At 40.1% G+C, this 16,748-nt stretch overlaps 1 protein-coding gene across 2 annotated transcripts in view; it reads right to left on the reverse strand.

Annotated features, from left to right (window-relative positions):
• Positions 1-1,940: 1,940 nt before the first annotated feature.
• NIPAL1 (NIPA like domain containing 1) overlaps positions 1,941-16,748 on the reverse strand; it is a 45,271-nt gene continuing 30,463 nt past the window's right edge. For both annotated transcript variants that reach the window (XM_073342107.1, XM_073342108.1), the window contains exons 5-6: positions 14,941-15,101; positions 1,941-5,228 (exon numbers count right to left, since the gene is read on the reverse strand). In XM_073342107.1, the coding sequence (XP_073198208.1) occupies positions 4,597-5,228; positions 14,941-15,101 (793 nt within the window). In that variant the 3' untranslated portion in view covers positions 1,941-4,596. The remainder of the gene's footprint in view (positions 5,229-14,940; positions 15,102-16,748) is intronic.

The following is a 16,748-nucleotide window of genomic DNA, read 5'->3' on the forward strand; positions in this document are numbered from 1 at the left end:
TCACCTTTTGAACTCTTTAACTATCCCCCACTCCTCAAAAACACTTCATGTTACTTTATAAATAGCATTCTTGTGTTTATTGTATTAGGCATTTGAGGAAAAACAACTTAAAACTCAGGAAAGAAGAATCACAGAAGCCAGAGGTGGGAACGACTTATCAGATCATCTCACTAGTCCATATCCTGCTAATGTTGGGTTGTTCCCATGGTGCATTTCCAGAGTTTTGCTCAGCTAAGTTTTCAGATGTTTTCCATGCAAATGATAAAATAACTTCAACAAAATTACCCTGACCTAACAGGGATCTTTTGAGATTTGCTGCTTAGTTAAAGGCATTGTACCTCCTCAGGTCATTAGCCAACATGCTTTTTAGACGTGGTTTGTTTTTCTCTTTCCCACTCATGCCACCCCCCAATTATCTCTATAGCATTATAGAATTTTATAGCATTATCTTGCTAAATATAAGTATCAGTTAGTCTAACAGCTGGCTTGCTTTCCTTGCAGAGCATATTTGACCTTCTTCACCATCTCAACAATACAGTCAAGTTACTAAAAAGAAAATTTGAGGCCATCTTCTGTGAATACAGTCCTTTTTGTAGTATTATTTGCCTATCTTGTAGTACCAAGAGCAGAGATTCCATTCCCTTGCTGCCATTGCAGCAAGAAAGTTGCAGAGTTAGGGAATGGATGGTAATTGCTACCACCTCATGAATTTCCATTTTATTTTTACTGCAGACCAAGAGAGGACTCCACAGAATGGAGCGTATGTACAGACTGAATACAGTGCCAAGGAAGCAACTGAGACCCCACCTCCACACACAGGAGGAGGTAACTCTCTATGTGTGGATGTTTGGGGGTGTGATCTGGCCCTGTTTCTATCCTGTTTTGGTCCATCATCTTCTGTATCATTCAATCTCTTTCAACTGTTGGTCTTCTGCTGTACAAAGTCCACAGTAAACCCCTACCTTATCCACAGCATTTCTCAGACCTGGTCTCATTTTCTAACTCTGTCTGCTCTGGTGCTAAAAGCAACTTCACTACCTTCTTTGGCGTTTTCTCTCCACCCCTTATAGCATGCTGCTCCCTTAAACCTTGGAACTGTTCTCATCCCTACACCTATATACCAACCTCCCTTACCACATACAAATGGTTCCCCCCCAAAAAATCTTACTTTTGCCATCTTGTCTATGAGAAACAAGAAGAAAGTTCCCTTTAAAAAAAAAAAACCAAAACAAAACACAAACCTACTAAGCTATACATGTGCCTTGCTGCAAAACTATATGAACTTGTTACTGTCACCCTCTTTTTCCTCTCCTTGTGCCATTTTTGTCTGGAGGGGCCTGTATTTAATCTGTCTTGGAAGGTGCCTTGCACATCTTTGGGTATTCAAAAATAGAATTATAATAATGCATGAGTTATAATAGGGTAATTGTACTGATTAAAGCTTATAGGCTAGATTCTGATTTCAGCCGTTCTGGTCTAAATGCAGACTGACTCCCCTCAAGTCAATGCAGTTAACACTGCTGCAAAATTGATACAGGTGAGTTCATGATCAGGCCATTATCTACACTGAACTCAGCCTAACAATCTCCTTCATTTAGATGGGCATGTATATAAATGATACATATGATGGGATACCACAGAGATAATACAGTTCTGTTCAGATTAAACAGATATGTTTGATTTTACTATAGCATTTAGCCTATTTACTGCATTTTCTCTTAAAGAAAACATGATCTAGCACAAAATTAATATATACTTTTTATTACAAGACAAAACAGTGGAATATCTTTATACTCAAATTAAAACTTTAAAACCCTTCAAGGGAAGCAATCACTAAATATAAACCTTTCCAACAAAATATAAAATCTCTTTTAGTTAAGTAATTCATTCAAAAGTATTTTAAGAATCAAATCTCATAATAAAAACAATTATTTCCTTTATTGACATTCTAGTGTTCTTGGACATAATGAAAATAAGCATTAACTATGGGGTTTTGATACTTTAGGAAAAACAAGTTTTACATCCATTTTTCTTTATGGAAGTTAACTTTGTATGATTACAAACTAACCAGGTTCATCAGGAAAGACTTATTTCATACTTATTACAACCACGCAGATTTTGTCAGAGCCAGGTTTAAAAATAGGTAGCCCATGTGCATATGCAAAAATGTACAAGTAGGAGTTCATTTAAAAAATAGTAATACATATACAAACATGTCTAACTGGGCATTTGTTCATGCAAATAACCATTTGTGCATACAACTATGATAGTTATACATGAAAACATAGGCAAGCCATATGCCAATAGACTTCCTTTTAAAAAAAATACAAACTTTGTTCTAAACGTTACACTGTAACCAGCATAATTAATTTCCACTGAGAAGCAATGCAAGTTTTTATTAAAAGGCCAAACTCTCTAAAGTTAATGGTGTAAATTTACAGTAACGTATTACCCACTTTTTGTGCTGAACAGTTTGATCTTACACACCTGACTAATAAAACCCCAAATAGTCTCTGTACATCCCCTGTATTGCTCATTTGGAATGTCTGAAGAACATCTAAAGCTATATGAATGCTCGTATTTAAAAAGTGAGAAGAATTTTTGTAAGTCTCTTCCTGTTGCATGCAACATTGCTGCAACTATTCCAGCCTTATTCCACATGCTTCTCAAAAGCAGTTGTAATAGGCTATGATCCTGAACTCTGAGTGAAGAAAGGATCTGATGATAGCAACATTTCCCTGTAATACCGTATTTACCTTACTGAGGATTACAGCTAGACAAACCACTTCAGTCAAACTAGTATTTCACAGGAGGGTGGTTTAAAGGCAATCTGCAAATGATTGCTATAACTGATAGTCTGTGTCAATGTGTTCCAACTACCCTCATAACCAAGCTAAAAAAGGTATATTTAGTTTAAAACTTGGGATTAAAATGGTTTTACACTAGTGTTCTGAACACTATTATCAGTCTGGTTTTTGGTGGTTTCCAAATAATAAGGGGAAACAATCATCATTAGCAAATAAGACACATTAAGAATACCTCCCAAAAATTAAATAAAATACACAACCTTATAAGTTATGCAGACATACAAATACTTGTGAAACATGGCGGTCCATTTTCCTCTTGTCAGGAACTCTTCAAAGTTAAAGAAACTTTCTTATGCATCTAAACTAAAGTGAACTTCACAGCATAGGCTTACTTTGTAAAAGTAGAACGAGCAACATTTCATTTTCTAAATTGCAAAAGATTTGTTTGTGTTTCTTTGTTACACACTGAAAATCCCCCATCTCATGTTTTACACATCACTTTTGAGCAAGGAAAGTGAATTGATTAAATCCTAAAATCACCTCTTGCTGAAGAGGCTCGGAATTCAGTAAGGGAGCCACGCTGTGTGGTGATGCTGTGCTGAGGAGACACTATAGAACTTGACCATCCTAGTCTACTGGACCTACACATTTGATAGCTGAAGTCACTTTCTGGCTCACAATATGGCAGGGAAAGAGGTGTCAAATTAAATAGAAATTATGCAATAAAATATCATCTGTGCATAGATCAGCTGTCTTTTATAGGTTTCATGGCCAACACTGTGACCTAGAGGTTCTTGCAACACAGGTGATAGGCCATCAAGACATAATTTTAAAAGAAGTTGACACATTTGTGAGGCAAATACTAAGTAGTTGTAGAAAATAAGGGCTAGACAAATCACTTAATGCAATGATTTGATGCTCCTTGATCACTCAGTACAGTAAAGGTAAATTATGGTATTCTCTTTGCTTAATATACAGTCAACACTATAGTGCATTAGAAATAGTTAAAAGCTCCATGTATAGCTTTTATATAGGAAAAAAATCCAGACTCAGTTAGAAGAACTGGACTTTAACATCAAAAAACAGGAACTAACAAAGGAAAAAAGAAAAAGCTCGAAGAGACTAGATACCAGAAAACTGCTACAAAAGTATGCTGTTTATGTTTCAAAGTATCTGAACTGGGCTCAATGCTCACAAATGAAGTTCTCATTTAAACAAATTAAGTTTTAATATAGAACTGTTAATGGGGGAAAGCTGTGTTTCCTTCAGGACATCTGCTAATTGATAGGCTTCAAAGTTGAATGTTATATATGCATTAACCGTGACAATATATTAGCATTTCAATCTTTGAAATGGTCATCATATTCTTCTAGTAATGCCTTTATTAAGATACCTATAAAGAGCCTGTTACCTTAATAAAGTGTTTACTACCCCGTATCATGAAGGAAAATTGCACTTTATCAATATATATTGCACATATTGCAATTCTTCAGCTGAAAAAGAAAGTCTTCCAATTGACAAAACCACAATAAGGAGACTGAGGAAGTCATATACTGTCAGAGATATGGGCAATGAAAAAGTCTCAATGGCAGATTTCTATTTGTGTCATTGATTACATACAACAGTTTTCCATTCAATAACTAACATCATAGTGACTTATCTATTTCTCCAAGCACACACTGTTGTTGCCAACATTTATCTCACTTCATAAAAGTTTTTTTTTCCCCCCAGGAAAAAAGCAGAGACCGTTCTGATTGATGTAGGTGGATCTGGTTTGCATGTCAAAATTTTAATGGCAAATAGCTCCCTGTGCATTTCCTCGACTGAACAAAGGATTGTCCTCCTCATATGCCAGCGTGGGGCTCTCCATGTTCTCCAATAAAGTATGATGAGCATCATATCCATGCAGAGGCAATGAGGGTTCTTTTATAGCTGTAGATGTCAATTGCTTCAGGGTGATATTAGTATTTTTAAAAACATGCAAAAGGAAAATGCCTATGATTATGGTGAAGAATCCACTGAGGCTGCCAATGATATCACCCAAGTCCATGCTATTCCATTCTTTAAACAGGATAATGGAACATGTCACAACTGTAGTAGTGAAACACACATAATAAATAGGTGTCACTAGAGATGTATTAAACATGTCCAATGCTTTGTTAAGATAGTTGATCTGAGTGCTGACCGAGAGCACTAAAGTCCCCACCAAAATATAAACCAGCGGATGTTGGTAAACTGGCTTCTGCTCCAGTATTTCTTTAATGGCAATGCCAAGGCCCTTGACTGATGAGACAGAGAAGGCACCAATCACTGAACAAATTGATATGTAGACCAGTATATTCGTCTGACCTTTCCTTGGAGCCACAACAAAAATCAGCACCAGGGAGACCACAGTTATAACCACAGCAAATGCAATGAACACTGTTTGGGAAGGAGAAAAAGAAGTTACACACAATTAATGAGGTACAGTTTCAAATCAGATTCAGTCAGGTACAAAAAAGTTATACAGCTTTTCTAACTGCAATATAAATACTGGCACAAATTCACAAGGCACAGTGCAGTCAATTCCAGTGCAATCAATAGAGTTACACCCACTTACTCAAACAGTGAAATTAGCCCAGTATTTAGGTATAAGAATCTAACCTGCTTTATGCTTACAGTATTCTGATACATTAAGACATTATTATATTTGTAAATGAAGTTATGCATTTTACTAGGCCATTTAAAAGACAACTAATGAAGTATATCAGACTATATATACACACAGCCCTATAAAAATACTGGTGCTCTTTCTCAGCCCCCATGCGTGGTTCCATTGCATTAGCCTAACCAAGGGATGCTCACTTCACTGAAGCAAATTCATAGTTTTTGGTTGGCCTTGATAGTCTCAGTTTTTCAAACTCTCACTCTGGGCAATCCTCTTTTCCACACTATAATCTGTCAAGCCCTCCTACCCTCTTTTTCACAGCGGTGCTTGAATATAACGGGGTTCTGATAGCTACTTCTGTGCTTATTATATAGTATTTATTATTCCAGAACACCTCCACTCAGTCTAGATGTTAGTCCTAAAACTAGTCCTGAACCCAAAAATCCTTTGTGGCTTCAGACTGTACCACAAATTTTGGAGAGTTCACAACACACATGCTGATTAATTATTATGAACATAAAGAATGAACATATTATTCATTAAATGTTCCAGATTGACAACCAAGAAGAGCAAAAAGCTCTAATTTGACCCAAGAACAGGTACAATGCTGGTAGCAGCTGTGCAAGTTTCCCCCACGCATACATCAATTTTTGGGCTGTCTGCTAAGTCAGACAGCGATGGACCAGTTTGTGACGTGGCCATGTTTGCTTTAAATTAGAATGAAACCAATAATTCATTTCACATAGGCCAAGAATCAGTCACACGAGGGCAACAATTTCTGGTCATTGCCATCCAGATGGCTTGGAAGTGAAAGCTTTATTAGTCAGATTTTTTCCTCCCACGGAAAAACCTACATGAGTTGGCTGAAAGGGCAGAAGAAAAAAAAAATAGACTTACATAGTGTCTTAAAGATCAGTCTGGGCCTCTGCCCAAGACAGGGCAGGGGATTCTATCCTCAAAATTGGCATCTCCTGGAGAATATGCCAGAGGCACAGTGCCATGTATATGGAAGCTTTGGGTTCCTACATTAACTGCAGGGGATTCCTGGACCATGCAGCCAAGGCTTCCCCAATGACTCGGATCTCAAAAGGTAACCCTGAGAGATAATGAAGTTCTATATGCTGTGTATATAGTAGGCATTTCTAAAAGACTTCTTGTGTTAAGTTTCAGCTTGTACCCGACAAACAGGTGAGTTTGTTTGCCTGGTTTTAATACATAGGAAAAGGAAAATCAGGCAAATGAGGATATAGTAAAGAATAAAGGAACATCAGAAGTAGGGGCAGCTAAAGGACTATACCTAATCCAGCTAGGAAATTGTGTGAGGTCAGACAGAAACAACTGAGATCTTTGTATACTAATGTGAGGAGCATGGGCAACAAAATGGAGGAACTAGAACTACTGATACAGGATGTGAAACTAGGTATTCTAGGGATAACAGAAACATGGAGGAACAGTAATCATGACTGGACTACAGATATTAAAGGATATGCACTATTCAGGAGTGATCGAAATAAAAGGCAAAGATGCTGGATTGATATATGATGCTACCCCACCCTTTTCCTTTCTGATTTTGTTCACTATTCAGAGAATTAGAGGCATCAGGGGAAACACAAACAGCTTTTTCATATGAGTGAGGAGGAAGGGATCCCACAAGGAATGGCAACCTCACTCTCCCCCACCTCAGACAGATGCGATGGCATTTTGTGTGTGTAGCTGTGCCAAAGAGGTCCACTTCTGGAAATCCCCAAGTCTGAAATATGTCAGCAAGAATCTGGGAAAAAATACAGCTGACACTCTCAGTGTCATTTTACCTGCCCAGAAGACACATTGCCAAAATTCTTATGCAATGTTTTATACACCAGTTCCATGACCTTATTGCATTGGTACAGAGAAAGGGGATTTTGCTCCTCCCTGCCAATATATATAAAACTGGCAGGCCACATTGTCTGATAGACCAGTGTCTGATGAGAGGCAGAAAATGAAGGCAGGCACTTCTAACTGCTCTGAGCTCCAACACGTTGATGTGAAGTGTGGTTTCTTGGGATAACCATCTGCCCTTTACCATTAGAGTGTCAAGATGTGGTCCCCATCCGAACAGAGATGTATCTGTAGTTATAGTTATCGTGGGCATCAGTTGGAGGAAAAGAACTCCCAACCCTACATTGCGATGAACCTTCCACCAGTCTAGAGAGTGTTTCACTTGTTGAGACACTGACATTCCTCGTCGAGGTTGTGACTGTTTGGCAAGTAAACTGATCTGAGCCATCCCTGGAAACAGCAAAGATGTCATCTAGCATGTTTAGGTCATATGGCGGCTTGCACATTTGTAACAGAAGTTGAACACAGCTTCTGATTCAACTCTGGGGGCTACCTTGAATAGTTCTGACAAGGTTGATACTGTCATGAATCTGTCCACAGGAAGAAAGGCTCTGGATGCCAAGAAATCCAGGGATTCCCCTATAAATTGTACATTCTGTATAGGAATCAATGTGGATTTTCCCAGTCAACTGAAGACCCAAGTTTAAGAATGGAGAAAGTGCTTTCTGTCTGGTGGTCAACACCTCCTGCTATGACCAACCCTTAACCAGCCAATCATTGAGGTACAGGAATATTACAGTTGCCTGATGACTATTTGCTGCGAATTTGGTAGGGCCCTACTGATGACACAGGTAGGCAGCCACTACTGATAGAACCTTTGAAAACTCTTGGAGCTGAGGAGAGACCAAATAGGAGTATCCGGTACCAAAAATGATCCTGGGCTATGGTAAAATGCAGGAACCTTCTGTGGGATGTGTGTATCACTATGTGGAAGTATGTGTCTTGAGGGTAAAGAGCTGAAAACTAATCCCCTGAATTTAGAGAAGGAATTATAGCTGTTAGAGTCACCATCCTGAACTTTTGAGACCTCATACATTTGTTCAAGAGTCTTATATCTAAGATTAGTCTCCACCCATCCATTTTTATTGGCAAAAGGAAGTACCTCAAGTAGAAGCCCCTTCCCTGGTGCTGAGTGGGGACCAGCTCTATTGCTCCTATATGAAAAAAGAAGTGTATTTCCTATCTTAGTAAGAACTCATGAGAGGGGTCCCTGAAGACTGATCGAGAGAGAGAGATTAGAAGGAGGGAGGGAGGTAAAATGGATGGTGTAGCACAATATTATTATTTTCAGCATCCATCTGTCTGAGGTGGTATGTTCCTATGCTTGTCAGAAATGGGAAACTTGGTCTCCAGATGTGGAGAAGCGTGCAAATCGTTGCAGCTGACAGGCTAAAGAGAGCAGAGGGTCTGAATCCTCAACTATCTGGTCAAAACTGGTGCTTCGAAGATGAAGTCTGCTGCGAACTTGTGTCGGGTGGTTTGGAGAATCTCTTTCTCTGGAACCTATGTCTCTTTCTTGAAGGTTCAATTGGTCTCTGAAAACCAGAGAATTACATTGATCCAAAGATCCCACCCATTTGCAATCTACTGAATTTTCTTTTGTTTCCAGGAGTATAGAGGGCTAATGAATGCAATGTGGACCTGGAGTCCAAGGTTATGCAATGACTCGTCAGTATTCTCTGTGAACAACATTAGTCCATCAAAATGGGAGATCCTCTACCATATTCTGGACTTCTCTGGAGAAACTAGGCAACTAGAGGCTGGATGCCCTTTACATTACCAACTGCTATAGTGATAGAACAGGCGGTGGTGCCCAAACCTCCTGAAGTGATGTTCTGGCCTATAACTGCCCCTCAGCAATATAAGCCTGATATTGCCCCCTTTGGTCTGGAGGAAAGTGTTGAATAAGAGAATCACATCTTGCATAATTTGTTAAGTTATATTTGGCCATCAGCACCTGATAATTCACAATGTGAAATTGTAGGTTTGCTGATGAGTAAGATTCCAGGTGTTTCTGGTCACTGTTGTATGGGGTGGATTTATATCAATGTTGTTTGCCCCATTCATTCACTACATCCACTACCAGACACATTTGGGTGGAGGATGAGAAAATAGGAACTCTGAGTCTTCGGTGGGAACATAATACTTTTTAACTATTACATATAGGTGTTATTGTGCCTGAGGTTTGCCAAATGGTTTTTGCAGATTCCATAAGAGCCTCGTTGTCAGGAAGGGCTACTCTAGATGATATCTCAGGAGTGAAGAATATCCAAGTTTGTGCTGAGATTCTTTGACTTTGTCAAGAGGTATCTGTAAGAAGTTGGCCACCTGTCTAATGAAGACTTGAACCTGCTGAAAATCGTCAGCTATAGATGGAGAAGGCATTACTGCCTCATTTGGTGATGAGGAGGAGATAGTAGTCTGAGGAGTAGCTTCTCTGTCTGCCCTAGCCTCCTGATCATCAAAATGTTTCCTCCTGTAGCTGGAAAGGAGAAGCTTGAGTCTCCTTATCACCCTGATGGGAGAGGGTTGGGGGCCTGGAGAACTGTTGGTGATAAGCTGCCCAGGGATCCCAGTATGGCCATTGAGGGCCATAGGGGGAGAAGGTGGCATCCCACCAAGAGTGACAAGTTCCCTGGACATCCTCCCTGGCTTTGAGAAGTGGGATTCCTATATGTGTATGTGGGAAAACCCTGGACAGAGACTGAAGATACTGAAGGTAGGTCTCCATCATCATCCTCCTCTTCTTTCTCTAAGAGGGGCGCTCCAACCAAAAAGGGAGGTGAATTAGATGATACCAAGGATGCATAAGAGTTTGGAGACTGAGTGGTTCTCAGTATTGAGACACATTTGGTATTTGCAAGCAATGGTCCATCTGGTTCAGCAGTCACCAATAAGTTTTTCAGGTACCTAAGGTCTTGTGGTACCAAGCAGAGTTGCGGCACTGAGTGAGGTTGAGATATTGGCAGACCAATATCCGTGTCCCTGCAGGATGGTTTTGAGTGCTTCACAGATGCTGCTGATATAGCTGGAGGTTTAGCCTTACATGACCAAACAGCCCAACAGGGATACCAGAAGAGGGGTTGAGCCTGACAGTACCAGTCTTCTGTGTTTGCTCTGACCATCTGAATGTACTGGAGCCTTCTCAGAGCCATGATTTCTCTTAGAAGATCTATGGGATTTTCCCACCTTGCCAGTACTGGAGGAGCCCTTCACCTTTACGGTACCAAGCCTTGAGGTCGAAGTCTCTGAGGCTGTTGACAAACTTGGAGAGCGAGGTCTTTTTGAAGTGCATTCCTTAAGAGGCAAATTAGAGCACCTCTTCTTGGGATCTTGAGAAAAGGTCTGAGGCTTTTCTCTTTTAAGGAGAGTGCTGTGCTGAAGTTGAAGGGGCACTAGATATGCTCAGAGATTGGTGTACAGTTGGGTTCTCCTAACCTGGTTCCAAACCAGGGTGAAGGGAGGATTTCCCCACAGGAAATAAAACAAACAAGCTATCTAAACTAAAATAAGTTAGGCCAAAGTCAGCAAGCAGCCAGGGCATGCACAATGTGGACACATGAACATCCGTTTCAGGCCAAGGGAGTTGAGAAGAAACGGAGGGCGGTTCACCTTTTCAGCCTGATATAGCCTTGGTGTGGGCACAAAGATATCAGCAGCATATGCACAAGCCAAACAGACACTGCTAATGAAAATCTCCAATTAAAGATGAGCAGGGTGCATGTGTACCTGAAGTGGAACACACATAGGGACGCTACTTGAACAGAAGTTTCTGCTATAAGCTACCATGACCCGAAGAACTCCTCAATGCCAACTAGCAAAGGGTTTACTGTTGTGTAACTGAAACCCCTAACATGCCTGACAAACTCACAACACCTAGCACACAGCTTTAATTGTATTTATCCATGAATAAGGTCATGGGAGGTCTCTAAAAAAACCCAAACAACTTATATCATGCTGAGTCTCATGATTGTCATGCGACGTATGTATGGGTGATATTTAGGGAGCCGTGCATACGTACTGCAAATATGTTTTCAAGTTTGTCACCAATCAAAGAGAAAAACAGGTTTCTTGCAGATGGGGTAAGATGTGTATCTCTGTTGAAATGTAAATTAAGTATTGTAAGCCAACAGAACACAACTTATTTACATACAAAGTCAACAGGGAGACAGACCTTGAACCAAAGAGGGTTGCCTTGTCTGTGGGGACAGACAATTAACTCTGGGAAATATAAGGGGAAGGCAAAAAGACACCCTTTTAGCCTGCACCTAAGGAATTAAACAGATGTTGTGTACATTCATGAAAATGGGATCTCAACCAGGCTTGGCTGAAGAGACATGCAAGAGACATTTGGGGTGAGAAACTTCCTGAAATAGAATTTAAGTTTAATCTCTAGAAAGTGAGTCATGATTTTGTTTTACATGTAGCCTTTCACTTTTCATTATCTATACTCTCTTAAATCTCCGTCTTTGATGATAAACTTATGATTGTTTTCACTATAAATATAACTCAGTGCTGTGGTGTTATATGAGAAAGCTGATCCTAAACTGAATCATCCAAGCTGTTGTGAATACTCTCCTTTTGGGGACAGCTGACCTGGAAATTCTGTGAGTGTTCAGTGGATGAGGGGCTAAATACTGCAAGGGAATGCTTCAAAGCGGCTTGGATACTGGGTTCTGCAAGGAAAAGCAAGGGCTGACATTGCCTGAGAAGACTGTTTGGGTGGCTAATAAGCTGGCAGGGTCATGGAGATGACATCCAGTTAAGCACCAGTAAGTCTCTCTCTCACTGCGGGGGGGGGGGGGGGGAGGGCACTAACAAGGTGACTTAGTCCTGGGCATCCCCAGAACTGTCACAATTAGGGGCTAATCAACTGGAAATGACAGAAGAGGACAGAGACTTGGGTGTACTACTCAATCAATGTGATATGGCTGTGAAAAAGGCAAATGGGATCTAAGATGTGTCAGTCAAGGTATTTCCAATAGAGACAGGGAATTGTAATGACATTGTACAAAGCACTGATAAGACTTCATCTCAAATACTGTGTACAATTCTGATCATCCATGTTTGGAAAGATGAATTCAAAACTAGAACAGGTGCCAAGAAGGGCTACTACAATGATCAAGAGAATGGAAAGTCAATCTTATGGGAGGAGGAAGACTAAGTGAACTTGGCTTCCAGCAAAATTAAGGCTGAAGGATTCATAGATATTTAGGTCAGAAGGGACCATTATGATCATCTAGTCTGACCTCCTGCACAACGCAGGCCACAGAATTTCACCCACCACTCCTGCAAAAAACCTCTCACCTATGTCTGTGCTATTGAAGTCCTCAAATTGTGGTTTAAAGACTTCAAGGAGCAGAGAACCCTCCAGCAAGTAACCTGTGCCCCATGCTACAGAGGAAGGTGAAAAACCTCCAGGGCCTCTTCCAATCTGCCCTGGAGGAAAATTCCTTCCCGACCCCAAATATGGCGATCAGCTAAACCCTGAGCATATGGGCAAGATTCATGATATAATTGATGTATTTATAGAGATCATAGGGGCAAATACTAGGGAGGAAATTAGAAGACGGTTTCTAGCCATCAGAGGAGAGACACTCTGGAGCAGCCTTTCATTAGCATTAGTGGTGGCAAAACAACCTAACCAGTTTTAAAAATGGGCCTTATGCTAACAGGAGGTGGGATACCTGATGCAGGAGGTGGTGGAGACACCTCTGCCAGCTTTCCCTGGCAGACAGTTCCCTTGCACTGGGGGTACCAGCTACCTCTGGATGCTCTGTGCGTAAAGAATCTGGCTTATGAGAACTTTAAGTTTTGTTTTTTTTTAAAGAAATACCCTAGATAAATTGAAAAGTTGCTCCTGAAATCTTACTAATGTGGAGTTACAAACGGACAGAGAGAAACACAGACCACTTAATGTGCATGTCTGTTCTGAACAGTGACTCTGGAAATATGGAGTTGTGGGGTTCCAGGATTATTGCCTCTCAATAGGTTTCCATACCATTTTATTTTCAATTTACTAGAAAAAAAATCAAAAGTTTTCCTTATCTCAGCTTCATTTTCAGATGTGCTTAGCCCTCAACTACTCCACTGAAATCAATGGAAACTGCTGGGCACTTCATTCTTTTGAAAATCAACCCAGGTGCCTAGCTTTTGGCATCCATTTTTAAAATCTGGGGCTAAATATTTATTTCTATTACTCAAGTGAGCAGATATGAGTGAATTTTGCTTAATTCATTTTCAGAGTAGATCTGCACTCTGTTGTGTTTATGTAAAAAAAATAATAATAATTTGAGGAGGTATAGGATGGGTGGGATATGGGGCTACCAGGAGCATCCAGCCCTCTGCACAGGAATAAGACCCACCCCTGCTCTGACATCTGGGAGGCAGTCCCCTAGGGACTTCTCAGTGGAACAACATTAGGGAATGCAAAGGAGGCAACTTAGCTGTTAAATAAAGAAGCTGCTCAGCAGTTATGGGGCATGCTGAAGCAGTACAAGGACCACCCACTGCTAATGGTAGGAGCGAGGAAGCAGGAACAGCCAGCACCACTCTCAAATCCTGCATTACTGGTTGACAGGACAGATGCCAATACAACACTCCCTTCCCTAGATTCTCTCTCTCTCATGGTCTCTCACCAGAGAGGGGTAGACAGGAAAAGGAAAGACAAGTATTCCTCCCCATCTCCACCTCCCCAAAATGACTCAGCTGCCTGGGCCTGGGTGCAAGGAGGCTAGTGAAAGGAACAGAGAGAGTGAAGAGCCTCTGGAGACTGACCACTAGACCCTTAAAGTCTTTCCCACTCTCCCAATCTTTAAGAAAGCATATATGAATATTAGCTATTCTGTTTAAATAGGTAATGCAAGGATAGTAATAACTCCCCTGCTGCCAGCATAGCACTAACAGAATAGAACTCTGGCTGCTGTCATAACTGGCTCACAAAGTCTCATCACAAATGGCCCTGTGCCTCCCGCATATTCTCCAAGATCTGCAGATTGGAAACCAGGAGCACGAGGCAAGAATAAGAAATTAACTACAGCATACAAACGACAGGCAGTCCTCGGACTTACAACACAATCGGTTCCTGAAAATTACATCATAAGTTGAAACGTCATAACTTGGAACCGCAATCCACTCCATTCCGAGACCGAGCATCATAAAATTAAATTAGGGTGTCAATTCAGAAATGTCGTAAGTGCCGTTCGTAAGTCGAACCTCGTAAAGTCAAGGACTGCCTGTATTATCGTGGTCTTCATGTGATAACAGACACAGCATTTTTAGTTAGCCATGCTTTCTTGTAAATGCTGATTTTTCTTTGTTTATTTTTTAACTACTAGTGTAAAGATGCTTCAAGTCAGTCTTGCTTGCTTACATTCACAGCCTGATTTTTGCTTTCAAGGTATGCTATAGTATAGTAAAGCACCAAAGTGATAACAAATTCCATTTCATCTTCAGGTGAAAGTGAATGGGGTGATGGTAACATATAACACAGGAAATCCCTCCAATTATTCACTTATGGACAGGTCTAGTGCAAGCTGACATATCTATAAAAATAAGAGACATTGAAAGGCATTTTTTCATTAAATACAGATGATTTAAGTTACAGACCTGGATCTTTCAGTTTTATTTCCATTTCATCTAAAGAAGTGACCTCCTCTTCTTCAGGGGCATGAATAACCATCACCGTTGACCCCAAAACGCTCAATATGCAGCCTAATTTCCCATGAACATTGAGCTTTTCATTTAAAAAATAGGAAGACAATATTGCACTGTGGATTTAAAAAAAGGTAATTGATTTGTGCAGCTGAACCTCTTTATAATATAGTCATAATGCTTTTATGTATAGTGATACTAATTAAAAAAAAGTTTGGATTTGGGGATAAGGAAACCAGCTGAGAGTAAATAAAAACCAGCCAAATCAACCTTTTTCCAAAGCTTTTAAAAATTCTATAAAGGTCAGATAAATTTTGCCCCATTTTCTATGGGGCTTTCCAACAGGCCTTGACTCTTCCCCCCACATCCTTCCCCATAACTTTACAAGGTCAGACAGAGCTCCAGTTTTTCCAGTCATTTTTCCTTTTGGATACCTATGAATGAATACAGAGGCAAGCCCTACTGACACACAAGCCACAGAACAAAAGACTTAAAGAATCCATGGCCCCCAGGTTTAGAAAGCTGGAGACTGGCTTTTCTGGAGCTAGTGTGGCAAGGAAAACATAGGATTGTAGAGTAGAAGTCAGGATGTAGTCCTGTTGGACTGCAACCATTTGGGATTAGAACTAGGTCATTTTCACATGGGATCCGAGCAAGACTGGTGCCTGAACCAGGCATTTGCCAGCTTTTTTAAATTTACCTTTGTTTCAGCACAATATCATTATACTACTTTAGCATCTAACACATCACACATACAAAATACCAGTGCTTACAAACTGATAAGCATCTCAACTCTCTCATGAGATTAGGGATTTATATCTACTCAGATAACACTGTGATGGACTGCAATATTCAAACATAGATACATCTAGAAATTATTTCATCTACTTCTGAAACTGTGCACGCACAGTAACATTTACAATAAATTTGGACAGAAAGTGATATGATTCAGTTGAAATGGCAAAGAGACATTTTAGGTAAATGGAATGTAATTAACTGAATTGGAATCTGGCCAGGTCAGAGAGGCAAGCATCTCTACTCCTACATAAAGTGCCATGAGATCATTTAACATTTGTGTGATTACAAGTGACCAGGATCCATACCAGAGCATCTTCCCACACAATGCTGAGGAACTAGTATAGTACTGATTTGGAAGGAAAATCATCACCTACTTAATCACTTCTTGTATCACTTAAATATTCTCTGGAGTCTCCCATCCAAGTACTGACAGCCTGATGCTTCTAAGCTTGTCAGATCCAACAGGATCATGGACCAAAATGGTACGGTTGCAGACTACAATGTATTAATTAGTTATACCGTACAACTTTGAAACATCATGACTAGATGAAGTGATATAATATTAGACAATTGCAAAACATATATTAGGTGAACACAACAGCTTATTTTAAGTACACACTAATGCAAACAAGCAAATTGAGAAGCGTATGGCTATATAGAAACTGGAAGCTAAGAAAATGGATATAATAATTGCTAGATTTTAGGGCCACAGAGAACAATTTGATCATCTAGTCTGATCTCCAATATATCACAGGCCATTACATTTCACCCATTTATTCTTACCCTGATTAAAGTAACTTGGCTTTGAATAAAGCATACCTTTCAGAAAAGCATCCAGTCAGGATATGAAAACATCAAGACATGTTCCACTACAAGACATCATCTCCACTACTACCCTTGGTAGCTACCTTCTTCCAATGATTAATCACCCTCATTGATAATTTTTGACTTATATTTAATCTGAA

Source organism: Lepidochelys kempii, chromosome 4 (genome assembly GCF_965140265.1).
Source record: "Lepidochelys kempii isolate rLepKem1 chromosome 4, rLepKem1.hap2, whole genome shotgun sequence".
Classification (NCBI taxonomy): domain Eukaryota; kingdom Metazoa; phylum Chordata; order Testudines; family Cheloniidae; genus Lepidochelys; species Lepidochelys kempii.